Source organism: Anas acuta, chromosome 4 (genome assembly GCF_963932015.1).
Source record: "Anas acuta chromosome 4, bAnaAcu1.1, whole genome shotgun sequence".
Classification (NCBI taxonomy): domain Eukaryota; kingdom Metazoa; phylum Chordata; class Aves; order Anseriformes; family Anatidae; genus Anas; species Anas acuta.
The window spans coordinates 2,859,894-2,887,262 of NC_088982.1; the positions used below are offsets into that span (position 1 = coordinate 2,859,894).

The 27,369-nt window shown below is 43.2% G+C and overlaps 1 protein-coding gene across 1 annotated transcript in view; it reads left to right on the forward strand.

The window, feature by feature from the left end:
* DDRGK1 (DDRGK domain containing 1) overlaps positions 1 to 26,772 on the forward strand; it is a 36,453-nt gene extending 9,681 nt beyond the window's left edge. The window contains exons 3-9 of the mRNA XM_068679542.1: positions 4,214 to 4,320; positions 6,235 to 6,336; positions 16,174 to 16,296; positions 18,377 to 18,415; positions 22,795 to 22,851; positions 24,033 to 24,081; positions 25,164 to 26,772. Of these exons, the coding sequence (XP_068535643.1) occupies positions 4,214 to 4,320; positions 6,235 to 6,336; positions 16,174 to 16,296; positions 18,377 to 18,415; positions 22,795 to 22,851; positions 24,033 to 24,081; positions 25,164 to 25,336 (650 nt within the window). The 3' untranslated portion in view covers positions 25,337 to 26,772. The remainder of the gene's footprint in view (positions 1 to 4,213; positions 4,321 to 6,234; positions 6,337 to 16,173; positions 16,297 to 18,376; positions 18,416 to 22,794; positions 22,852 to 24,032; positions 24,082 to 25,163) is intronic.
* The last annotated feature ends 597 nt before the right edge of the window (positions 26,773 to 27,369 follow it).

Genomic DNA, 27,369 nt, shown 5'->3' on the forward strand with positions numbered 1-27,369 from the left:
ATTCCTAACTGAAACAAACTCCAGACTGTCTGCTTTTGGCAGCCCTGTGACTCATAAACATTAAATTTCCCTACATCTGCATGCCTTTTGAGCCCTGCACATCTGAGCACAGGTATGGGAACACCCAGCACAGTGAATGTTGGCTTCAATTTAAATGGCTTTACTTGCACGGAACTGATAATATTAAAGCCAACAGCTTTTGTTAGCCCCATTGTAGTCTCTAGCTTATAAAATAAGAAAAAATAAATAAGGAAAAGCCATTGGTTCCAACATAAATTAAATTGTAAGTGCCTCTTGTCTTTTGCTTGGCAAGAGTTGGGGATCAGAATCACGTTCTTTAATTGCTATTGAGAAATAAATCACAAAATTGGAAAGAAAAAGTCTTAAGAAGCTTAAAATATATAGTAATTGGCCCTGTTAACATGCCCATTATTGCTTTTCATAGCATCTAAACCCAGCATTGAAATCTTACATCTGAAAAGATCTTACATGAATGTTTTGTGCTGTTTTTTTGGGGGAAAAATAATATTAAAAATATAATCTATATCCACTTAGTAGTGGATGGTGTACATCGCTTAAAGAGAAGAAGGTATCTGTGCTGGAATTTGTCAAAATAAGCAGCAGGTATTTTCTGAGCAAAGCATCTATTTCATGTAATGTTGCATCTCCCCATATTCTGATGTGCTAAAAGATCGGGAAGTTTTATAAAGTTGTAAATGTTGACGTGGCCCCATGGTGTTCCCGTGAAACAGCTGCTACTAGCACTCTATTAATAGACATAACTGAAATAATTTTAGTGCTTAATCAGTAGAAAAACCTTTCTAGTACGGTTAAACTTTGACTCCTCGTATCCTCACTGGTAAATCAGAAGTTAATTTTGACTTGCTCCTACTCATACAGAAAGACTCGGTGCTATCAAAGTATCCACGGCGTGTTTCTGCCCTTGAGACATCTCGAGTGCAGATGGCGTGTAGAAGCTGTAGGTGTGTGGTTTCTCAGTTATGCCACATGGCTTGATTTCAGAAAGAGCTTGAAGTCACTCGTTCTGCTCAGAGGGGCTAACGTCTTTTGTTTACTCCCCTTTTTCTGGCCTCAGCACAGGCTGATTTTTGTGGCTACGGGTTAGTAAGCAGGTTGTTTCATTTGGTTCCTGAGCTGGATGGCCACTAGATTTAAAAAATGAAGTTGTTACTGTCCTGCTGCAGTGCTCATGAATGCCCACGGCTTTCCATATGGTTGCCTGATTCCCTTCTAGGAGCTGGTGTCATGCGATCATTCGGTCTTTACAGCACACAAATGTCTTCTGTCCTCAGGATGAACCCTTTGTTTTGCCTGGCATCTTCCCTCCTTTTTCCTATTCTGTTGGTTTGTTTTTTTTAGGTGTTGCGTAAATAGTAAATCAAGCAGCTAGCAGTGCACAGAGAGCTTTGTGTGATCCTTTCTGGTGGAAAACTTCCAAAACTTAAGGAGGCAAGATGGGCTTTTTGACATCGATGTCAAGGGCAACCAAAATATACGATGGGGCTGTTTCATTTGGAGTTTTTGCATATCCTGTACACAGTAGCTGGTAAATTCCTGTCCTGATAGAGAACATCAGCACTCCGGTACGCTTTTTTTCTAATATTTTGAAGTATTTTTGTACATTTTCAAGAGTTTGAGGCATCTGTTGTGACTGTTAGCTCTGTTTCTTGTTGTCCTGCCTCTTATGTCCAAAACATTCAGGAGAAACGAAGAAAAACTCATGGGTTTTGCTCAGCTGCCACCAGTTTGTGCAAATCAGGATATGGCGGTGGTGTGAAAGCAGCTCTGTAAGTCAGACCTTTGCTGCTTTGTCTCAGAGCTGGGAGCTGCTGGGAATGCTCTGCAAGCTCTGGAAATGTTGAAATAGTTGCACTGAACTCTCCAGAAATGGACTAGAGCATCTTGTGGCCCTGATGGCAGGTTTCTCCGCGTGTCACATCCGAGCAGTTCAGGTGAAGAGGGTTCTCTGTGCCTTGAGGTCTGGTGCTCTTTACCTGTCTGATAAAGAATTGGGAACAGGTTCCTGCTGAAAAACTGCTTGTGTCAAATGTGGATTGCTAAACTGCTGTCCCTTTCCTGCCACAGCCCTCCGTCCATCCCAGAGCTGCCACATTTTAAGCCTTCAGATGAGCTGTGCAGAAAATCACCCTTCAAACAAAACAATTCTTACCGTCAGCAGTACGGAGATGTCTGATGTTACGCTCCCTGAGTGAGTACAGGCTGCTCAGCCCCGCTGCTGTGGGTGACAAACTGCTCTCATAACACATGAGGACAAAGCATGCAACAGGCCTGGCATCCCAGCTGAAGCACACGAGGTACCACGGCCTGACCCCTCTCAGATCTGCAATTGAAGTGACTGGAATTAAATCAGTAACTTCTTTCAGTTTTTGGATGCTTTGTGCAGCAGCCGCCCTGCTTTTGTGCAGCTATTCTGCTGTAACAGCTCATGGATTCAGCAAACCCTTCTGCCAAGAGCTTATATCCTCGTCAGCGTGTTCGGGTTTATTTAGCACGTGTTAATTGCGCCCAGGTTTAGCACGTTGTTGACCTTTCGTGCTGGGCTGAATCATGGGCTGTCTGCAGTGCTGCGTCTTGGCTTTTGTTTGATGCGATCCCATCCACTAGAAAAAAAAATAGGAGGAGGAGGAAAGCAAATGTTACTGAACAAAGGCATACTTGATCCGGGACTGGAAAAGTGCCTCGCTGCGCTTCTGCCTGACCCCTGGCTCAGGTATTTTTAATGCAGCTGAAATCTGAGAAGCGCTCAGAGCTTTGGGTTGAATAGCATCATAGATAGCATTGTATATTTGTCATGTTTTCCCAAAGTAATGGCCTAAGGAAAAATACCTGCGTTAAACTGTGAATTAGGAGTACTGCCTGCTGATGTCAGGTTGTGCTCTCATTGCGTTTGGAACTCCCCTTGGCCTAGTATTTTAAAAAATGAAGTTATTTTAAGGTTCAGCAATATCATAAATGCAACTGTGTCAAGTCTGAGTGTCCCTGTTGCACCCGGTTGTGGTGGAGGAAGGGGGAACCCTTTTGATCATCTCAGTGATCAGCTACCAGCGTTTCTCTGAAGCCCAAGCTAGCGAGCCTGCCTCATATTAACTTCCAGATCCTGAAAACAGCTAAATTACTTGAGAGCCACCTACACAGCTCTCAGTTGCACTTGTTTCTGTTGATGTGTCTCGGTGGCTTAACCATAGCGCCGTGCTGTGTATTGGAATTAGTAAAACAAAAGGGTTTCAAACCTAATTCCACATATAAAAAAGAAGGGTGAGTGTTGTTCGTGTGCTTCTTTAATAGCAATTTCTCTGGGTTCCTTCGAAAGGAGGGGGGGAAAAAGGAACTGTGGTCTGTGGAGAGGGAATCTTGGTTGTGTGGGGTTCGATAAAGCGAGTGGATGATCTCTCTTTGAGGGCTGAGATCAGTCTGCAGTCCTCCTGTGGAAGAATCAAGGGCTCATTTACACTAGTGAATAATGCTCGCTAAATATTTGAGGTGGGGGGGGGCGGTGAGGGAAGGAAATGGCTTTTTAAAAGCTCTTTAGCCTTGGTTAGCCCCTAGGTGAGCAGGAACATAATGCATTTGCTCTCCGTTTGTGCACAACACTTTCATATCTCACAGCTGCAGAAATCCTCCTTATGAACAACCCCTCGTCATACAACAGTGAGCTACTTAAGTATAATTTTGTTGCAGTCAAGCCCAAAATTTGCACTGCAGGGTTGTTTTCCCTCCTCCTATAAATGCTACTTATGCCAAGCTAGAACCAGTGGACGAGTGGCATGTTCTCAATTCCCCTTTTTGAATGGAAGTCTCTCGTGCTGAGCTGAGGGAAGATCTCTGCAGCTGGGTGAGGAGCAGTGAAGATGCACTAACAGTTGTCAGTATGTAAGGGAAAGTGTATCTTGTAATTGTGGAAAGCAGGAAACATTTGTAAAACTCTTTCTTCAAAATATCAAGTATATTTTTACCTCTGAGTTGAGTATGCGTTGCCTTTTTTTCTGACTTTGTGGCTTTGGCAGTTCTGTGTGAATTTCTCTTGCCTTTTTCCATCTAATAGATCTTGTCTGAAATGCGTGTGTCTCCTTTCCATCTGCTGCTGCTTTCCTAGGAAGCAGTGAAGTTTCTTGAACGGGCTTTTCACAGACGATCTAAATGTTGTTGTTTGCTCTTTAATGTCATCTTGCAGAGGAAGACGATGCTGAGGAGGTGCCAGAACTTCAGGTATCTGGGAAAATTGGAGCAAAAAAGCAGAGGAAATTAGAAGAGAAGCAAGCCAGGAAAGCACAGAGAGAGGTAAGCATTTCCTGCCACGTATAAAGCCCAGAGCAGAGCCCAAATCGTGTGATGCTTGGTTAAGAACTGGTAGTAACAGACACTCAGAGGCAAAAGCAGTGTGATCACTACAACTGTTATGATTTTGTTTTAAAAACATAAATTGAGCTTTTTATGTCACATCTCAAGGCTGTCACTGGCTGGCTTTCCACTGGGTTCTCTGGATTTTTAAGGAGAGGAGAAAGGAGTTACTCCTGGATGCTCTTTATGGGCTGTTTGCACTGGCTTGCAGCTCGATGTCAGTGCTGTCTCCCCTTAAGGGGGAAAAAAACATCTCTCAAAAGCCCACACGGCATTGTTGTAAGACTGGGTCTGCGATCAAAGCCGTGGGCAGTTGTGAGAAGCGGTTCATGTGCTCTCTTAGTGGGAAGACTCCCTACAAGTTTATCCAGGTTTCCTGCTCTGTTGGAGAGTGAGGAGATAAAGAGCAGACCCTGTAATCAGCTGAAATCTACGTTGCAGTCAGTTTTTGCTTGAAATTTGGTTGTTAAACAGAGGCAAAATGTACATAGCAAGCACACGAACTTCTCAGTTGCTTGTTCTTAAATGTAAAGTGTGTAAAACTACTCATTTAAATACTTCTGCATTTCTTTTTTCAAATTTTCCCACCATATTGCTGTTAATTCCAGGGAGACAACAGGTTTTGTGAAACAAGCAGCATGCTTTTGGATGGCTGCAAGTTTGCATTAATTTCTTCCAGTTCTTCTACTTGTTCTTTTACAAACTCGGTATAGTTCTGTAACATGGAACGTGGGTTTGCAAGGAGGGGAAACAGCCCTGAAACAGCCTTTGCATAAAAGGTGAAGTGCACAATGGACTTGATGTATCTTTTTTTAAAAAAAAAACAAGTGTTTCTGACTACATTTCTAATATGTAGAGGGTCCAAACAAAGCCAGTGTAACCCGTGCTGAGACTTTTAGAGTAACCTGAACTTTAAATGCCATTTCTCCTTCACACCGGTGTGTTCTATAGATAGGGTGGTTGGTAATAAACAAACTAGATTGTTATATAAGCTTCCATTACGATCCTTTTCTCACTCATTCTGTGCTAACCATTTTGTCATTACTTTCCGTGTTCATTCTATTTAATTACCCCCTTTTTTTTGTGGAAAATTTGAGCAAAGTTGAATGAAGATAAGCATCAGCTAGTAGAGTGAGGAATTTTTTTTTTTTCATTTTAGAACGTGCTGATTTTTATTTTCCCATGTAGACAAATAAATTCCTTGGTTAGGTCTTTTTTTGCTGAAACATTCAAAGCCACAAATCCTCCGTTTCAGTGTCTTCTGCTTCTTCTCCTAACGTATTTTCAAATTTAAGTATACTAAATAGGCTAAAAACAACTTCTTAAAAAATAAATCTCTAAAAAGAAGACCCTAAACACTTAAACAAAACCTATCAAAGACTTTTTTTTTTTTTAAAATAATAGTAAAATGATTTCAAGACATTTTCTTTGAGAGATTCTCCCCAGGTTAATGATAAACTTTGAATGTATTTGTTTTTACAGATTATCCCCCTCTCTTTTTTTTCTTCACCTTAGAGTCCATTCTAGCTAAATTTTAAGGGAAAAGTCGTGTTATTCCATCATATCTCTATAAAAATAATTTCATATGCATGTACCCAGCTTGAAAATGCTTATTGAGAAGCAGATAACGTAAGGGTAATTTTAAAACTTATGCAATGTTAAGTATTTTGAAGGTCTAGGGGGAAAAGAAGTTAAATCATAATTACTTGTTTTATTAGTTTTTTTAAATTCTGAACAGGCATACAAGGAAGATGGTGAGAAAACTCCCCATGGCCTCACAATATGAAATTACAAAATCTATATTCAGGAGGATTAAAGCTTCTCTTGCATAACGCTACGTGTCTTTTTTTTAAGGCTGAAGAAGCAGAGCGAGAGGAACGGAAAAAACTTGAGTCAAAGAGAGAGGAGGAAAGGCGGAAAGAAGAGGAGAGAATACGTCTCGAGGAAGAGCGACAGGTGGGATTGGTTGTAGTTACAGATGGAAATTCCAACCGAGTTGGGCTTTGAGGTTGATTAGAGGTTTTACAGAGAAGCAGAATTCCCTTTGGTTTTCAATACTATTGCATACATCTTTTATTATTTTTTTTATTGCTCCATTTTATATGAATTGCAGTAATGCTCGGTGATTTCAGTTGTGGGTCGTAGCGTTGCTCCCACAGGTGCTTGGCAGAAGTGAAAGCCCCTGCTCCAAACACCAGTACACACCAGTACACAACAAAACCCAGTCTCCTGGCAGTGGATCCAGCAGCCTGCCTGCTGCAGCTGTGTGCCGTAGTGACAGATTTGATGGTCAATTTGTTATGTTGACAAACATAGCTGTTAAAGTTGGCTGTTGGTCTGTCTGGGATCTGTCTAAATGTGAATATATGAAGAAAGGAGTTGCATCAAACAGCAGGTGAAGTTCTGGGGGTGCCAGCTTGGTGAGTGATAGAAGTGTGGGTATCAGAATCGTAGAATAGCACGGGTTGGAGGGGACCTCTTCAGGTGCTGTGCTCTGTCCTCCTGCTCCAGTGATGTCCAGTCACAGCAGGTCGCTCAGAACCTCGTCCAGCCAAGCTTTGAATGCCTCCACGGATGGAGATTTCTCAACCATGCAGGGCCCCGCTTGCAGTGTTTGATTACACCCCTGATAAAACTTCTCATGTTGCAACTTGTGCCGGTTGCTGATGCTCATTAGCTCTGCCTGCCCGACAGCTGTAACCAGCAGGGCAGAAAGCGAAAGACGCTAGCAACCGATTTTGCAACTGTCATGTAAAATTATACAATTTTATTCTAATTAAGCACATTTGCATGCACTTCACAATTAAAGATTTCGAAGCTGAGCGTATATGAAGGTGTGTGGTAGCGGGAGTGACCCAGAAAAACAGATCCTGTGCGACTGAAATGCCTTTGTTAAATAGCTGCATCAGTGGGGGTGGCAAACTTATTTCAAAACTGCTTTGTGTATTCTAGGCATCAGTGCTGCTGGCTGAGAACTAGGAGGGAGCTTCGTGCTCCTCGCTGCTTGAGCAAGTCGTGTGGTAGCTCTGCAGAGTGCTTCTGGAGGCAAGGGCCAAGGTGTTCTGTGCTGAATAATTGCTGTCCCAGGGGAGTGCAGCCACCAGCTTTCAGCACAAATTTTCCATGATATGTGTGATTGGAGATCTGTGTCTGTGCTTTGTTGTGAGCAGATTTATTTTAATTTGTTCTACACAGGAACTGTATAAGTGGGGTGGGGTGTTGATAACATTTTAAAAGAAGAAAAGACATTTTTCCCTTCTGTTGAAGGCATGAAGGCAGGATAAAGACACTTTTAATCGTTTTTCCATACATTATGCACGTATGAAAGATCTCATAGATACAATCTATTTTCTACAAGGTATATTTTATGTTTACACTCCAAAAAAATCTATTTCTTGAACTGTCTTTTTCCCTTTCCTTCAGTAGAAGGCTCCTGAATTTCAGAAAAATTGTATGAGGAGAATGTCAGTTCTACAACGCCAGGCTATGTAACAGGGTCCAAGACTTTGGCTTAAAAAAACTTAAAGAAACTTCTAGGGGACCAAGTACTCCAACACTGCAGTTCTAAGGAAAGATGTACCAGTTCAGAAGTATCTGGCAGTGGCCAAGGCATAACCCTGAGGTTGGATAACTCATCTTGGCTGGTCTGAGCCACTCCTGTGCATAGCTGAGCTGTTTTGTGACACAGAACCATCAAACCTGGTTTCCTATGGATCTCTGTCTCCTGCTTTTCCCCTTCTTGTGCAATTCAATAGCACCAGCTTCTGCCTTGTGGTCCATGTGACTGCTCTCCTTTTCTCTTACACATTTCCCATTTTCCCCCTCATACTTCCAGTGCAGAAAGAGACAAGATGAGCTCTGTTTGCCTATAAAGTACCCACCTACTGCACATCCTGCTTGCTGTGGGATTTGTCCATCCTACAGGCCAAAGCATAAGAGAACTCAGATGGCAAGTCTTCCTCTAGCAGTGTATCCTTAAATGTTTTGTCTCCACCCAGGTCCCTGACTTTTTAAATTATTTTTCTTAAGATTTTGGGAATTTATTGATTGAAATAAAACGTGAAGAGCCCAATGCTCCAGAGGGAATTAGGAGGGCACCCTGGCTGGGTGCTAGCATTGCTTCAGCATCGCTTCATTTAGAGGAGGCCAAAAAAGAGGTCAGTTCCTTTCAGTGGCAGCCAGCAAGGCAGGGGAATTGCTAATCAAACAGCAGTTGAGCTTGGACAACCTGTTCCAAGCGGGCTGTAGCCCAGGACAAAGATGTTATCCTGGTGATTCCCTCCGAGTTGGGCCTGGGGTTTAGCAGTGCAGCTGGCTAATCAGGAGCAGTCGGCCATGGTTGAGGAGTTGAGTTGCAAATAAAGGTGCAATTCTAACTATGTAAAGATCTTTTCACACAGAAACTGCTCATTAACATATTTAACTTTTTTTTTTTTAGTTGCCTTCTGTTCAATTTAGGGCTGAGTAATTTATTTTGGTCGAATGAGAAAAATGTCATTTGTTTTGAATTAGATTTTCAATATTCCTGATAAAAGCTGTACTAAAATGCTTTAGGTGATAGCTTCCTTGGCTACTTAATTCTGTAATTTTAACTTTTTTTTTTTCTGGGGGATGTCTTTCTCCCCAGTAATTTTTATCAGGAGCAAGCCGCCCCACCAGGCTACATCACATTATTCTACTACTCAGTAAAAGTGTATTCAATTTTAATTATTTTTTGCCTGGGTCTAAGACGACTAAGATAATCCATTTCCAGTGTGGATCAAAGTAAATGTCTCTGATATTTAATAGTCTTCCTCAACTGTTTTGTAATATTTTTAAGTCTGTATCCATCTGAGTTTTTAACAGAAAGCAGAGCAATTCAAGACATGTACGTGGTGAGGCTGTGTTACTTGAGTTCCTGCTTCAGTCAGCCCAGAAAGCAACCTTACAGGGAGCGTGGTGATAACGACTTCAGTGCTGGAGACTTGACTTGGTGATAGGAGGGAAAATGAACTAATAGATACTCGATTTCTGCATGTGTAAGCACAGCCTGTCTTTATGATCATAACACTTTAAAATCTTGTTACAAACTGATTGTATGGTGGTGTAAAAAGTGCTGTCTTTCTATTCCAGGCTCATATAAAAGGAAGAGGGATTGTTGGGGTTTTGGTTATTTTTTTTGGAATACATAGGATAAAATGTCATTTGTACATTCCTCTCGAGGAAGGATTCTTCATTTCCACAAGCAACATTTTGTCCCCAGTAATCTCTTGTGGACTGTGCTTGTGATGCAACTATTCCTCTTGATAAGTTTTAAGATGGAAACACGAAGTGATGAAAGGTAGCTCAAGTGGTGATTGATAGTCATGAAATTACAAAACAGACGGTAGCTGACTACGATTTTGGAGGCAGCTTGGTTCCTGACATTTCTGTAGTTCACGTAATCCCACAGAGCACCAGAAATTTCAAGTTTATTGCTGAAGTTTGTCTGAGAAATGTTACGGTTGTCAGATGGCTTCATTATTTTTCCCCTTCCTTTTCCAGTACATCAGATTATTTCTGCAGGTATAGTGACAGCAGGAAATCTGTTCTTAGTTTTTATTTCTTTATTCTCCTGCACTTCAGGAAACGTATTAGGACCAAGGATGAAGGCTTAAGACCTCCAGAATAAATGTCTTAACTGCATGCATTGGCCATGTTCTTCAGCTGCACGTTCAAAGGTTTGAATTCAGGCTTTCACATAGATTTGGTGGCCAGGCTTTATTTAATGTAAATGCAAATAATTTTCGTTACTGTATTTACAAGAGAACTTAAGTGATAAGCAGCTAGTCTTCAAACAGCTTTGTTAGCTAAACTTCAGTTAAATGTTTTGTTTCTTTTTCCCAACCTCTCTCCCAGAAGCTGTTACCCAAATTTTGCTAACTTCTGTGAGCACAGAGATTGGCTTTTTGTCAAGGAGAGCTTCCTTTCAGCTGCACCCTTAAACTTCTGGCTGAAACCTATCCAGCAGCACTGGATTATCCCTGCCCCGTTAAACGCTGCCTAAAAGTTTGTCAGATAATGAGGGAAGCCAAACAGAGGAGGATACAAAATCGGGGCGTAGATCTTGTAGAAATCCCCCAGTGTTGATCTTCGATAAAGTCACCGGGACTGTTAACCCTTTCACATGCATCCCACGCAATGGTTTGAGACATGGAGTGTAGTGGAAATAATGAATTCTCAGGTCAGATGGAAACCCACTTTCCTCTATATGCAAACAGACACCTCTCTCCAATTATTTTGGGCCAGTTCCACGCAATGACCTACAAGTGGGAGCTGTAGCTTCAGGGGGGTTACGGGGGCTAACATCTCACATATTCTTGAGAAAAATACCTCCCTGGTTCTATTCAAATATATTTGTATGCACGTATAAATAAAATGTGGTTGCCCCCTGGCTCCAGTGTTGCGGACCAGATAATATATTTTTAAATTCAAGTTTCCTTTCCAGTGTTCTGCTGACCTGATTGGCTATGCATGCGAGGAAGCTCCTTTTATAATTGGCATTTGCTTCAGCTCTGCTTTACCCTGGGGATTTCCCTTTCACTCTTGGAGTTTTTTAGTGGTGAGATGGTTTACCAACCGACACCTTATCAATGAGAGCGAACTTCCTCTGATGTTGCAAAACAGTGTCTCTATACAAAGCCTCACATATTGCTCGCCTAAGAGCTTTTTTTTTTTTTTTCCTGTGCACAGGGATTTTTGTAGATTTTACTCCCTCAGCGTACCTTTGCTCTGCTAAGGAAACTGCTTATGCAGATGCAAGGCTCGTGGTGATCTCCTCTACGTTAAAATGCAGCCTTGCACGGGGTGTGCTGCCTGCAAATCCGTTGCAGTGTGAGCTGCTCTTGAAACACAGCTTGATACAGCAGAGAAACTGCCAATCTTCCACTGAGCAAGCTACCTGTGGTTGTGAAATAAAAGGCCACAGTGGGAGTGGGGTCTGGTGGTTGTTCACTGTTTTATTAAAACAAGGTCTGTGTTGCTCAAGCACAGCTGTGCCCAAAGTTTCCAGAGTCAGAAAACCTCATTTAGGGGTTCTGCTTTGCATTTAAGTACTGATCTTCAGAGCTGCAGGAATGGAGGATTGGATAATGATCCTGAGGGTGCTGCTGGAGCTTTTGGAAACTAAGACCCTGAAGTTTCAACTCTTTGACATTTAGTCATGTAAGAATGGGTACCAAGTTTCAAAATGTTGGGTTTTTTATTCCATGTAGCATTACATGAACATCAAGGTGTGTGTGCTTCTCAGCAGAGGCTTCCACTAACTGGTTGGCGTTTCAGTCTCCTCCTCATCCACAACCAGGGTGGTTCTGGAGGCTGGTGGAGATGACTGAGATTCAGGTGAAGCATGAGTTCACACGCTTTCCTGAAAATTAACTTTATTAGTACAAAATGAAAAGCTTGCAGCATACTCTCTCTGCTCTGAATTTGGTGGGATAAGGACTTGTAGGAAATGCTTATTCTGCCTTGTTAAAGGTTTTATCTTCTGTCTGAAAAGTGGCAAGGGGGAGGAATCTCAGAAATAAATGTGCTGTGTCGTATCATTTACTTGTCAAGTCCCTATTTGCTTCCTGCAGGACCTGCACTAACAGCACAAGAACTGGATGCTAAATGAGGAGGATCTCTTTGGTCCATGAACCTCAGAGCATTTGGTGTAGGAACCGATGTGCTTTCCCTCATTCTGTCTGTAAGAAAACAGCTACAAGCAAGGAATTGATAACAGTTGGTGACTGAGAAGAGTCCAGTGTCTGCTCTACCTTCCTCGCTCGCAGGGAGATCTCTTCCACTTTGCAGTAGAATAAGCTGCCTGTAAACGCTGTGTTTGTCAGCAGCTTGGCCCTTTTATCTGATTTGGAGGAGCCGTGGTGCAGCACACAACCAGCACTTTGCTCTCAGGGAAAGCTGCTTAGGCGAAGCTCTCAGAAAAGCTACTTACCATCCAGGCCGATATCGCTTAGTGTCGGTGTCACCTTAAATGGGTTACCGCCTTGAAAGCTAGAAGCTGCTTCAATATCTTCTTGCAGGACAGTGCTGTAAGGGTCCTCACCCTTTGTTAAAAACAGTGATGCATGATAAACCTTCAAAGGCTGTAATCCCTCAGCCAGCCCAAACAGTGCTCAAGGAGCATTCCCAGGATCCAGAAGGCTTTATGGTCCCAAGAGCTGGGGTCTGCTTCCAGCTGTAAGTCTAAAAGTTTTCAGATTCCTCTGGGTTTCAGCTGATGGAAGGCTGGAATCTCATGCAGTTGGCACAAGTGATATTTTTGATGTCATTAAGATGATTGTTGAGCTCAAGGTGAAATGTGGACAGCAGGCAATGATCTGAAAGGAGCCTCACAGCAAACCCAGGTCCTCGGTGGGCAGGTGGAACAGAAGGAGCCTGCAGAGCAGTGGAAGGACAGGGTGCAGTGGGAAGTCAGAGCTGACCACACCTGGTATAAGGAGGAGGTTGAGAAGTGTCTCCCAAAGTGCCAGAGATGCACAGAGTGTGTGTAATACTTGGGAAGCTGGGGCTCTGCCATGCAAGGTATCAGGTGAGACTCACAGCAAGCAGGCAGAGCTGGTCCAGTAGTGACTGATAACGTGGCAGTTTGGTCAGAGAAAGGAGAGAAGGAGGAAATATTTGAGTAGTTTCCTTTCATTTTTTCCCCTCCTTCTAATGAAGACGTGATCAGAGTGGGAGAGTTTGTCCTTCAGGTGCGTTACAGTAAAACCAGTCGAAAACAAATCCACGCTGCAGCAGGCCCCTGGTTCGGGTAAGATTTAGGTGGGTGAGGACAGAAACGAACGTGCTTCAGAAAAAAAGCGGGCAGCTGAAGGTGAGCATCAGCAGTTACCAAATTTCCGTGCTGCCGGGATTTCCCCAGCACCCCACCCATCACCGAAGGGAGGTGGCCCAGCAATTCTCTCTCCCCTAAGCACACATGCATTACCACTGAACTCCACCGCAGCTGATATGAAATTAGAGTGGGGAGGGGCAAAGGAACCTGACAAGTAAAGATGTGGGGGTTTTTAATTCAATTTAATTCATTTAATTCATACAGGGGGCTTTTTACTTGCACAAAGCCATACATGGGCTCTGTTTAATCAGTAGCGTCAGAATGTTTTGGGGGGTTTATGCATAATCCACGAGCTGTTTTTTCATGGGAATGCAACCTTTCTGAATCTGACCTTACACCTCCCATGCAGCTGCTGTGTGCCTGGCGCTCTTCCACATGCCCCAGTGTGGTGGTGTAAAACTCTCTGAAATGACCTGCTAACAGACAGTGGGGTTGCAGCAGGTTTTCCCCTGCCCACCTCCTGCTGGTTGCTTTTCCCAGTGCAGTTGTACAAAGTCGTCTCTCCTTCTGCTTTGAACCAGCTTACAGATGAGCTTTTCTTTTTACAGCTTCAATCGTGGTTCGGTTTAGGTAGTAAGGTACGTGAGGCAGTGCAGGGAGTGGCCAAGTTTTGAGTTGTTTGCTGAAAAAGCTTCTGGAAATACTGAGCGTTATGGAGGCCTCTCCAACCAGCAGGAGCCACAAGGCTCAGAGGGCTGACATGCTGTAGCTATCAAAGCGGCGTTGCAGACCCTCACAGTGTGAAAATGTAGGAGCTGGAAAACAAGCAGATTGGGGTTTTTAAGGAAACCACAAATGCAGGACTGGTAGCTGAGTGCTTTGCTGGTCTCGCAGCAGACACACCTACAAGTGTGTGGTGAAAATGGAATTACTGATATGAGTGTGCAGCTATGCTTTAAAAAAAATAAGATTCTGTTCTTCAGGCAGGTAAGGAAGGTGAGAATGGGTCTTGTTTGTTTGTTGTTAGATCTTCCAAACAGGAAAATAGTGCTCAGTTGTTGCTCTGCTGTAAATCAGACACTGCCTTTTTAATATTTTTTTTCATAGACCTATCTAGAAATTACTTGCCTGAGCACTTTTTCAATTTTTGCCACTTTTTTCTCATTTCAACTCCCGTTAAATCACAACTTCTGTAATAGACCAGGGGAAGAACCTTGTTCTCGTATTTCCAGGATCAAGATTCAATTTGATGTACTTACAAGAAAGAACAATTGCTGTCGCTTCCAAATGAAATGTGGTTATGTTGTTCTTGGCACCTGTAACGCAAGGAAAAAATTACTGCTGGGCTTTTGCTAATAATCATTACGGTGATGAATGACCCAGAAAATGGTCTCGTTTTGTCTCAAGAGCTTCCTCAGATCTGTAATTCTTTTTTTTTTTTTTCGATGAGATAGAGGTTAAAAATGGCTTTGACTTTTCAGATACAGTAAGATCCTCTTAGTCCTGCTTTTCTCATCCTTGAAAGTTGCTGGCATTCCTTTTCGTGACTTCTCAGAAGTTTGGTTAAATGTAGCTGGGACCTAATATACTTTCTCTCTCTGCAGTTTTAATTGAAGAGCATCACTCCCGTGCCTATCTCTGATACCTGCTGGGTTTGTTTTACATGCTCTCTTTTTAAATACAGCCATTTTTCAGTATGCTTGATGACCTGTTCCTGTCTTAATGGAACAAGTGTTTGCTTTCGAGCCATTTAGGGAAGCAATTACCAATTAGTGTCACAGATGCAGGGTGACAAGTGTTTAGGAATCAATACAGTTGTTCTTTAGGGGATCGATTCCTGTGCTGATAGTAAAGGAAAGCACAGAGGCTCTCACTTAAACTCGAAGAACTCACATTTCTAGGTATTAATCAGTCTTTTGCGATGTGACAGCAAGCAGAGGCTGGTGGAGCTGGAATCTCATTGTCCTCTGTGCTGCACTAACAAATTTCTCTGCAGCAGAAACTGGTGTAAGGAAACCTTTTCCTTCTGGGTGAAGACAAATGTGTAAGTTTTTGAGACTAGCAAAAGAAATGTTGAAATAAAATCACAGAAAGCTGCAAAACGATGAGTGCCAAGTAAAATCCTGTTCTTATTTGACATACTTTTTATGTAACCTGTCACATTAAAAACTTGACATTGCAGTTTGGCCGTGGATGGGTGACTCTTCTTCATTGCCCAGCGTGCATCACCTCTCCCCTGATTTGGGGCTTAGAGTTTTCTGGGTCAGCACTTTATTTTTTGCATGTGATTTTGAAAACTTTGACATTGTTCTCACTTTAGGTAACCGAAAGTATTTTTATTGCACATAACTAAAAGTGGAGCCTGTAGGCTTTGATTAACAGTCAAACTTGTAAAATTACTTTTTTTTAACGCAATCACATCTTTCTCCCTAGGTACAAAACAATTGCTGTGGTTATTTATATCCCATGCAGACATATCTTGCTTGCATGTCTTTAGAGATTTACCTGAAACTCTTACCTCATGCACACAAGTGGGCACCAGGATAACTCTTTGTGATCCCTCCCATCGGACCCCAGACAGCTCAGAGCAAAATTGGGGCTAGTTGCTGCAAATGTGGATATTGCATCAAAGTACATTTAGGGGCAGGAACTTCCTGTCACGGGAGCTGCAGAAGAAATGTGTTCATGCAAATTAAGACAAGAGTTTGCTATATAAGAGGGTTTTTTTTTCCCTGTGGTAGACCTCTTTAGAGCCAGCCTAGGTGTATTCTGAGCGAGCTTACATCACCTTGTCAGATGGTTTCTGTCTTAAGGGTGGCAGAGCAGCTTGTGAATTTAATGATGCCATCAAGGGAGAACTTAAGATGCGTTCTGGAAGCTTTTTGTCTGCTGTCACAGTGCAACCAGGCTGCAGATAAAGGAGATGCTCCTGCACTTAGAGCTAAACCTCCTCTGGATGAGGAGCAAACTGACCACTTGTCATCTTTCCTGTCCAGGAAGAGGAGAAAAGGAAGGCAAAAGAAGAAGAGGAGAAAAGAGAGTATGAAGAGTACCTGAAGCTGAAGGAGAGTTTTGTAGTTGAAGAGGAAGGGGTGGAAGAAAAAATGACAGAGGAAGAGGTAGGTACCTTAGTCCGTTACTGCAGTTTCCTTTGTCTTTGCTAGACTTGGATCGTCCTTGCTACATTCTGCCTCTTGTAAAATGGGATCAAACCAAATGTTTTTGCTTTTAAAAGTTAAGCTCTGTAGATGGTACACGTTCACCTGGAGTATTTCCTGGGGAATACTGCAGTTCCTCACTCCAGACTGTCAGTTCTAAGGCAAGTGCATGTCTCTGGAAATGAGTCCTCTCCTCCCTTCGTGTAAGGACAGAAATAAAACTCATCCCAGGAGTCAGACATCCTTACACTGTTGTCAGCTCTGCCCTACCCATGTACCGTGTGTTGGTAAGCCAGGTGAAAGCAGGGCTAAATTTGTCCACATATCTTCAGGGAAATTGTTAGGTTTTTGTTGTTATTTTCTGGAGGAGCAGAGCTGCTGCGAAATCAAATGAAAAAATCAAGCTGGGACAAAACTTGTAACACTTCTAGTACGAGAAATAACAGGACACAGCTTAGGTGCCTGTGGGTTTTCCACTGGAAAGCTGTCCGTTTGGTGTTGCAAGTGCCTGTTGGTTTTGATAGCGTTTCGAAGCCTGCATAATGTTCTAGCCTGCTCCTCCTGTGGCTGCCTGCAGGCGAGCTGCTGGGGATGGTGGTTGAAATGTGATACTTGACATAATAGCGCTGCAAACTTGAAAAGGTTCTGTTGTGGGAGGCAGTGTTCTTAGTCTGCTGAGGAAAAAAAAAAAGACACGTTAGACTAATTTTAATTGCTGTCAAATGCTGAAATGGCTCCGGGGTGGCAGCTGTCAGATTGGAGCCATCCTATCAATTTCATGATGGGTAACTTTTTTTTTTTCCAGGGTTTTGTGGGTTTGTTCCCCTTGCTCCTCTGCTCAAGTGCCCCTTTTGAACTGAATGGGTTTGCACTTAGCACGACTGGGAGTGGCTTTGGGCTGAGGTGTTTGTAATTCTTCAGAACACCTTGACCTTAGCCGTATGTTCTCCCTGAGGAGGAACCCTTCCTTTTAGCAGAAATTCCTCTATCATGCTGGGATTAACACCAAGAAGTTGTATCTTGCTATTGAAAATTCCTTCAAAACCAGGAGCTAGGAAGTGTTTATTGACAGGCAACTGCGTGAGCACAGACAAGGAGAAATTAATTTTTCTATATGTGGGAGCAGAGAAGGGTGTTCCTGGTTCAGAGGAGCCTGGGAGGCAGTTGATGCACAGATCTCAACATAAAATATCTTTGGTAAGGGCGGGGAGGTAAAACTTTAATAGCAGGCGATTTGAAAGTCGTCTTCAGAAACAATCACAGGTACACGGTTATTTGGAGACATCCGCCTTTGAAAGATGCCAGGCCGTCCTTCTGTCTGGTGGCTGATGATGCACGGAGGCGTTTTGGTGTCCTGTTACAACGGCAAGCTCTGCCATGTGGGGTTGGGGGCAGCCTGCCGAAACCCCTGCTTGAAGTTAAGGGCCTGAGCCCGCAGTTAGGCAGTTAATTAAGGCTGATTGATTTCCAGGGTTGCAGGGTAACCCGATCTCCTGTTAGCTGAAATGCACCTTGTTTGCATTGCCTTTGAAAATTGAGCCACTTCTATTAAAATACCGGATTTCAGGTGCATAGCTTTGAAAAGGGCTCGAGCTTCCACATGTGCTGTGCAGCTGTGTGCTACACTTGACCATCTGCCTGAGCCATCTCCTGAATCACTCTGTACTTCACAAAAGTGTACAAAATGTCCTCAGTGTATATATGTAACTTAATACACGATGCACAGACTCACCCAGATGTGGTTATTTCAGAGTACGTATGATGTAAAGAAGAAAAGATTCCGGGATTTCCTTCCTTTCAAAAAAAGCCTTAAACACAAATTGTGCTTGAGCAATGTTCTGGCTTAGAAAATACCTATCATATATTTCTAGTTAAGATTAAATCTATTTTTTCTCCATTTCAAAATCTCCTTCTCTGTGTGTTTTTGTAAAACTTTAGAAGTATGCATGCTACACTCTTATAATATTTGTACTAAGCAAGTTTCTGATGCATTTAACGTTTATGAATTTAAAATAACAATTGTTTTCCTTGCTGTATCCAGTCTCGCAGCTTTCTAATGGAATTTCTCGAGTATGTTAAGGTAAGTTGGCCTTTCTCCACCTTCCATGTGTGAAATAGCTGTGTCAAAGAGCTGACTTGCAGAAAGAAGGGAAATCCTTACTTCCTCTTCAATTTACTTAAATATTCAAGAAGTAACAAAAGTGGTGGCTTAGATAAAGCCTTCATTATTCACTTAATCATGCATGAATGTGTCCATCATCGTTAACGTGACATTAATTATAGCTTTGTCTTGGCTTTTGGGGGCAAGATCGTAGCTCCTACCCTAATTCATAAGGTAGGTGTGCATGAACTCTGCACCTGGTGGGGCACCCTCAGAGTTTATGAACAGAAACATTTGCTGTTGAGTGAGATTTGGGACGTTTGAGCTTTTTGTTTGTGAATATCAGCTACTGATGTAGAAAGCAATCTCCACATCTCAGCTCAGCATGAATGAGAATTGCTGTGCCAGCATGTGGCCAGCCATGCAGGATGTGTTTGTTTGAAACACCGGCATCGTAAAGGTCACTCAAACCTTCTGCGTGGTTTCTTTTCTTGCTTTTATTTGTGCAAATGACAACGCTGTCTCGATGGCTTTTTTTAGGGGTATTTAAGGAAAAGATCACTTGTTTTTAACAGGGTGTGTTTTAGTCTACCTCTCATGATATGACATGGTTGGTTATTTAAAACCTGTGATGTGTTCATGAGGTTTTCCACTTTTGATCTGTAACAACAAATGCTTCTTCCTCCCCTGTCGGTACATCCAAATTCAAATGTACTTTTCTACTCTTAGTCTAACAAAAGTCATGCAAATCTTTTGTCCTCATTAGTCCCTTTGGGCCTTTAGTGGAAACTGGACTCTTGTCTGAGAACATATTGCGAGTGTGTGAAAAGTTTCACCTAATCATAATAATCAACTTCCTAATCATTCCATTAACCTAAAATCCCACATTCTGGGTTGGTTTTGCATCTCCACTACCCCACAAAGAACTCGGAGTTACAGATGTATTTGTCTCTCCTGGTCGTTTTACACCGGGAATCAATTTGAGTGATTGCTGTCCAAGTCTGGAAAATGCCTTGATGGTTCCAGGGTTACCACAAAGCTATACTGCAAGCATCTTCTGCTGTGCTGCTCTCTGCTTTGGCTGTCTTTGGGACTTTTGGTATATCCCATTGCTGTAGGGCCACAGTAGGAGGCTGCGTTCGTTTCACAGAATCTATAGAATGGTTTGGGTTGGAAGGGACCTTAAAGATCATCTGATTCCAACCCCCCTGCCACGGGCAGGGATACCTCCCACCAGACCAGGGAGGTGGCAAGATGACTTCTGTCAAATGCTTTCTGATCTCCTGATCAGAAAGGTCTCCTGATACCTGATCTCTGGTGGTAATTCGGAAATGTTTAAGCTAGCAGCACTCAGAGTTAGGGCACATCTTCATTGCTGCAACCCAAAAAAAAATAGCCCCTGATCACTTACTGCATCCCCAGCATAAGCCAGTCAGCTCAGCTCAGAAACACCACGAAATGCAGGTGAGATGGCTGAGAATAGCATGGAAAAGCTCGTTAAAAAGCCTAATTAAAACTGTAAAGTGAAAGTGAGCCATCAGTACACTTCATTTCGGAGCCATGCAGTGGTTCCAGTGCTCCAGAAGGATTTCTCTGAAAGAGGGGGGAACTTGGAAGTGGCCACGTCTGCTAAGACATCCTCTGTTTCAGTCCCTTACTGTGGAAAGGGACTACGTGGTGTGGTGTGATCCCAGTCGCATGTTCCCTTCTGTGGCTTTTGAGGTTAATTCAAACCCTGAATTAACAAAATTGTGCTGCTCTTGACTCACAAACAAGCTGGCCGGAGATAACAGCAGGTGGAACAATAGGTTATGTCGGTGTCCCTTGGGATCTCCCACTAAAACTGGAAAGGCTTCCGAGGGATCACACAATAGGCTCTTGTTCTGCACGTTGCCCCGGTGGCTCTAATGGCTGGAACAGATTAGTCACAAAGTCTCAGTTCAGTGTTTAAGCACACGTATAGTTTTATATTAGTCACTTTTACTTGACGTCAGAGAAATTAAGCCTGTGCCGAAGCACCAAATTCAGAAGCGCTTCAACACCTGGCTTCCTATGCAGAACTCAGTTGTAGAACTGGGGCATCGCTTTCTTTTTACAAGTCTTATTATTTTTTTAATCTTGAAAGGATGCTTCATGCATAGGCTCTGCATTGCCCCCATCATCTGTTCTATTCCCAAAAACTATTGACTTGCTATCAAGAAGCAAAGCTAAGCTTGCTAGTAGCAGCCTGCAAAACTTATAGAATTGAAAGAGCAATTGGCACTTTAAAAAATAAAATTGGATTTAGCCCTTTCTGTAGAATAATCTGTCTCACTGATATTACTGGCTGGAGGTAGCTCACCTCATGCTTCATTCTTAAGGGTGTTCGGAGTGAGATGCGGTCTCTTTTCTCCAGCCCTGCCTTGTGGGATTGCTTTAAAAGGGATTTTGCTCAGAGGCACCGAAAGGATCGAAGCCCCCTGTTCTGCCCTTCTGAAAGCTGAACATCTGCCTTCCGTTGGGGCCATCTTAGTCAGCGGTGCACATGACACACCTGTGAGCTATCTCAGCACCTCGGAAAAGAAAAATAAGTGGGCAGAGGTTAAAGACATGACAGGGTATCATTGAGTGCTTCTGAATTATAGGCAGCAGATTAAAACTCCAAGCTCTGTGGTCGCTGTTGGAAAGGGATAGAGAAGGACTCAGAGGCTTTATTCCTTCCTTTCCTTTTATTTTTTTTTCTCCAACAAAACTTATGCTTGCAAAATAAGGAAAAAAGTTCTCTTCTTCTTAATCCTGGGAGCTCTTGCTTTGTTTCCAACCTCGTTGGAGACAGCAGTGGAAGCACACCTAAAGTTAAATGGATTTGGTAAAGCATGGACGTTATATATATTGCTCTCTGAAAGTTAAACCTGTCTCTAAAATGTGGAGTGTGTGGTGGTGTCGTGCTGGCTTGGGACCTGATAATGTGATTATATTTCAGAGTGGCGGGGGAGTGGGTCCTGATTCCATCCCATCCTCTGCTCTCTTACTCACAGCAGGATCTGTAGTAGAAAGCTTCCAGTGAACTTGGTCCCTGAGGGTGAATATCTGGAAGCGAAGGTTTAAATCCTGGTTTTCTCATTTGGATGTGGCTTTGCACCCCCTGCCCTTTTAAAAGAAGATGTGACGAACCTTGGCAGTTCCCAGCTCTGAGAACTGAATTCCATGGACTGGTTCCAAGTCCATGTGTTCAGTCCATGGTATTCAGTTCTCTAGCTTGGCTGCATCAAACTTCACAACTGCTAAGTCTGTGTGTGGCTTTTTTTCTTTTTTTGCCTGGTTTCATTAACGAAAAAGGTTCATCTATTTCAGCCTCTTTAGTCTTTCAGTGTCCTTCCAGTGTGCTCTCAGGATCAGAAACAAATGCGTTTGTCATTTGTAGCATTCCATCCAGTAACGTAAATGTGGCTTTACATGTACAGCTCCTAGCAGCGCCCTCCAGAACGCTAACTGAACCGTTTTCAGAAGTTTTATATTTCCCAAATTCCTTACAAACAACAGTGCATCCTTTGTCTATACAAACAGCGGTGCTGCACGAAACAGATGAGTTTCTAAAACTTTTTGCAGACCAGAAAACAGGAACCAAGTAGCTCCAGATGAGTGCACCAGGTGTTTTCTGTGTAATTCTCTGGAGCTACAGAGAAGCGTAAAACCAGATGTGAGCCCTGGTGACTGGCTCCTGCCTGAGAAAGGCTGCTGCAAGTCTCTTTCAAAAGCAAAATGAGAATTTGCAGTTTCTGCATCTGCCTTCATTCTCAGACACCATCACGCTGCTTATGCAGGAGTGGGCTAGCAGCGCACGCCCAGCTCTGACTGGTTTAACAATATCTTCATTAGCTTAGGAAGGTGATTATGCCGTTAATACACATGGCATTCATAAAACAAACTAAAGCATTTAACATTTAACCTCATTGAAGTTCAGTGTACAGGCCAGTGATCGTTTTAAAAGGGGTTTTGAAACATCTCCCAAACAAAAAGGGATCTTGCCAAAGCACACTGGGGGTTAGAGGTGGCAGTTGAGAAATTTGGGGGCAGGGAGAACAGAGGCTTAATGCGCCTGTGCTCGCGTGTCCTGTAACAGAATAAAAGGTTCAGGATGAGCCCTGACAAATGTATTTGAGCCTTCGCTGAAGTGGGTCAGAGCATCCAGTCTTGCCACGGAGCAGACTGGTTTCAGTGATGTCCCTTAGAGGTTTTTGCCACAGAGAACTGCTTGCTATGAAAAGTTAGAACGACAGGTCCTACTTTGTCAATTAAATGCATTTTTATTTGAAAGGAAAAAGATATGCTAACCCTCGAGTTCATCAGCTGCACATAACTCTTGTTTGTTTCCGTAGAAAACAAAGGTAATTCAGCTGGAGGACTTAGCTTCCCACTTGGGTTTAAGGACACAGGTAAGTACTGCCTTTCGGGGGGCAGTTATAAGCAATAACTTTAAAAGCATGAGAGAGAAAGTGGGTAATTAAGGATAACATCTCCGCAACTGCTGAAAATGCTTGGATTTTTGTGCAGGTCAGCAAAGCCAGCGCAGGAAATGTGGCCATTTGTCAGAGAACCATCAAGCCAGCAAGAGATTGCTGGCGTACCGGGATGTTAGTGAAAAGTGCTCGGTCTGCCTCTGGCACAGCTGCTTGTTGGCTAACGGAGCTTACAAATTTTTGCAAATCCAATAACAACGCAATTTGGGGTATTGGGAATCTGGAGCAGAGGTAAAACAAGCTGAGATTCTGCCTGCATAACTGTACACGTTGTTATGTTTGTGTGCAGTCAATAGATAGGAGCTGTTTTGCTCCTCTTGCTTGTGTATTCTTGGAACACGTAAGAATTTGTAACTTGTGGTGCATTACTTAAGAACATTGACCCTCTCTGCACCACGTAGAGCCTGTCAAAGTGAGCTCATGGTGTGGATGCTCCAGCCCTGGAGGTGTTCAAGGCCAGGTTGGATGAGGCCTTGAGCAACCTGATCCAGCGGGTGGCATCCCTTCCTATGGTAGCAAGTGGATGGAGAGAAGCAGAAACCAAGGTTATCCAAACTTAGATAGCAGTTTAACACGTAGTGAAACTGTGGGCTTGGAGTAGCCAGAGAGTTAACCCAGCAAGAAATTAACCAAAGTGCTCTTTGGCTTGGTAGAAGAGGTCTCCTCTGAAATGGAGCAGGAAAAAAAAAATAATAATAAAAAAATAAATATAAAAGCTCTGGAATGTAAGGAGTGTAACCAGGTTCTGGAACTGGCATATTGCACTGGCACATACAGCCTTTCCCTGGGAAGATGTAATAGCCCCCCTTCCATGATACAGCCAGGTAATTTACAGGTAAAAGCCTCTTTTGAGGGTAGAGAAGTTCTGTGAACACCCCAAGTTGCAGAGGTTCACATCATCCTTCTAAGAGCAAACCATTTCTGACAAAGGGCTTACTGCATCCATCTGTGTGGAAACGCTGATGTGTATCCTTCACTGGAGTGTTTAATGCTGAGGAATTAAGTGTAAGCAGCTTTCTCTAGTCTGTCTGAATGTGTGAAATCTTTTTTTTTTGCCTTCCTCTTGACCAGTTTATTCCTTTTTCTCTCCTGAACAGGAAGCAATTAACAGAATCCAGGACCTGATGGCAGATGGCACTCTAACAGGTGACAGCCAAAACACAAATGGGGGTGTATTTTAGCTGGTGAATAGGTGGTGCAGAAAATGCCTTTACTGTGGCTCTGTGAAATTTCTGCTTTACACTTTGTTAGGCGGGTTACTGAGCACCCAGCTGCAAATCCTGTCCTCCAAAGCCGGACTTCTAAAGAATCATTTGGATGTTTTGGAGGTAGTTTGCACGCCTGTTTTAAAGATGAAGTGGCCAGTGCAGGGGTACGGCGTGCTGTGGGATAAGCAAACACCTCAGAGCTCTCCGAAGCTTAGAGCTGCAGGAAGTGAAGTGCTCGTTCCTAGCCACAGACCTACACAATCAAAGTTGGACTGTAAGCAGGGGCTGAGCACGCGGGTAGCTCCTGTCTGAACAAGACGCTTTTATTGCTGGTCGGTCTGTTTCTTTCTGAGAATGAAGTAGTGGAGGTGCCAATGCAGACATTTACTGACCTGATAGTTGTTTCTCGCTGGGTGCTTGTGCAAACCCATTTAAATGACCTAAAAGTGATCTGAATTAAAACATAAGGATTTACACTGTGCTGGATATGACTGTGGCATGCCAGTAAGTCTCCCTGCCTTACGTTTGATCCCATAATGTGTTACGAGCAGAGAGGTCTGTTCTCGCTCTTGATGGAGCAACCAAAATACAGAAGCTGAGCTTTCACAGGGTATGGTGGAAAGGCAGAGCTGGGCTCTGGAGGAGCTCTGAATCTCCTCCTGGGTCCTCCTGCTTTGCTTTTTTTCCTTCTTTCTGGAATGTCAGCACCAATGCAAGGTACCTGAAGTAGCTGCTGCGATACTCCCAGCCAGCCACGCACGGTGAAAAAAAAAAATGCATCACTTGCTGAACCAAATTACTCTTACCCAGGCAGTCAGGTATTGTCAGAGCCCCATTCAGAAGCCCAACAACAGAGATGGAAATAAAAGCCTGGCTGCTGGCGTGCTGTTCTGCCTGCCCTAGATATGAAATGCAGCCTCAGCACTTCAAACGGCCCTTCCAAAAAGAAGTAACTGATGTCTGTCGGGAAGTGAGAGGAGCCAAAGTGCTGACTTCAAGGTCCTTTCTTTTCCCCCGTAGGTGTGATTGATGACAGAGGAAAGTTCATCTACATCACGCCAGAGGAGATGGCTGCCGTGGCTCGGTATATCAAGGAGAGGGGACGAGTCTCCATCGCCGAGCTGGTCCAAGCAAGCAATTCCCTGATCAACCTCCAGCCTGACAGCCAAGCTGTTGCTCCAACTATGGCATGAAGCTGTGACACGAGAAAATACAGAGGGAGTTTAATCTTTTAGTGAATAAGCCACATAAATAAAAAGCAAGCAGGAACTCCTGTAGTCCATCTGTGGTGTTTGGAGGCAGGACGCTTTGTTTAAAGATGAGCTGTAAAACTTGACTGAAAATGCAAAAATTGAAAATTAGCTGCAAGACTCAATTGGAAATTTTGCTTTTGGTTCTTTAGAGCTGATGTAAAAATTGTACAGCAGAAGCTCGCAAAGAACTTGGGGCTTAAACACTCGTGTGACCTCAGGGATATCAGTAATTGGTACCTGCCTACTTTATCTTGGCAGTCACTGTGGTGTGACTGTACCCATACTTCTTGTTGTTTCCAAATTCTGATGTCTCAGATGTATTTTAAATACATTTGATAATATATTTGATGATATATTTGGCTCTGATTGCATTCTGGATTCTGCAGGCTGGCTTTGCTCTCACATAGCTGTATAACTGCGGCGATGACAAACGCAGCCTGGAACAGTAGGTCTGTGGGGATGAGGCTTGTGGATTTTGCCTTCTGCATTGATGTTGGAAGGATATAACAAAAAGAAAACACTGCACGTGCGTCTCTGTTCTTACTGAAATGCAAAAACCTTCTGCAGTGCTTTGTTTTTAAAACTTCTGGAGGTTATTTCAGAAAACCTTTGCTATGTCAATGTTTTGTTTCCTTTATACGATGTCAGAAGTTTACTTGCAGCCAAGCTGTGTTATTTTTCCGTAGCCAAGAGACAGAGACACCTCCAGGGAAAGGCTAACTCGCCGCATTTATTGTGCAGGACAATCCTAATGATACCAACCAGGTTCTGATGATTCATCCTCCGAAGTAAGAGCCAGCTCAGTGTGTCTGAAGGCCTCAGACACCCCCGCTCCGTGGCCTTTGTGTTTTGGATGTATAAAAATTCAGGCAGGATGAGTCACGCAATTAACGTTACAAGTAAACGATTATTAATATCTTAATTATAGCTGTCAGTGTATTTCCTGCATAAGAATATTTATTTTTTAATAGCCTAATTGATGCTTTGTTAATTCTCTTTTCTGTATTCAACAGAATCTCTGTGGATATGCGGTAATTGGGGAGGACAGGGGAGCTGGCTTTGTCGCTGCCAAACTTAGAGGTGAATTAAGTAGACTGAAAGCTGTGTTATCAGGGAGGTGAGATAGCAGCAGAACAATGGAAGGAAGCATATTTCCTGTGTAATCTCTGCACTGCTGCTCGGTGTGATGCTGTGCATACACTGATGTGAGAGATCGGTGTCGCTACCGTGTTGTGCAGCGGTCACCAGCAGAGATTACTTGATTGCAGGCTTGTGAAGCCTCTTCGTTAACCAAAAATTTGATTTTGCCATGATTTTTCTTGTTCTGTCCTAAACTATTCTCGCAGTAAAATAAATGCCATTGAAAGAGTTGCGGAGATGAGAAGTCGTCTTGTTTTTAATGTGATAAAGGAGTCAACAGACTCGTGTGTGCCAGTGGAGGGCTGGAGGTTTTCCGTTCAATCCCTGGGATTTCCAGAGGGCCCTCAGTCTGTGCGAGGGTAACAAATAACACCGTGTTCATTGTGCACTGCGAGCTTGTTCTGCTGTGCTAGGACAGCTGCTTGCAGAAAACAGCGCGCAGGCTTTGTGTACACCTCTGTGTCTTGGCTTGGACAAGATCTGCAGCTTCTAACACAAATAATCCAAACTAGGTCGCAGGAGCCTCAAAAGTGCCCATTGCCTAAGCTGTTTGGAGCTCTGAAAGATTGCTTCCATACAAAGTGAAACGTTTGAGGCAAGGAAGGTGGCAAGACCAAGCCTTTTCTTTTGGTTATGCATCACTGGATGCATTTTGTACATCTTTCTGCATGGGTTTTTTGGAGTGCTGCAGAGCCTGGGTCTGTGGGAGGTGTGGACAGGTAGAGGGGTTTCTGCTCTGACCCAGCAGTCCTGGTTTGCCTTGGGAAGCAAGCCACTGTCATTAATTTGTGACTGCTTTGGGTTTGGGTTGGTTTTCTACTAAAGGGAGTTCT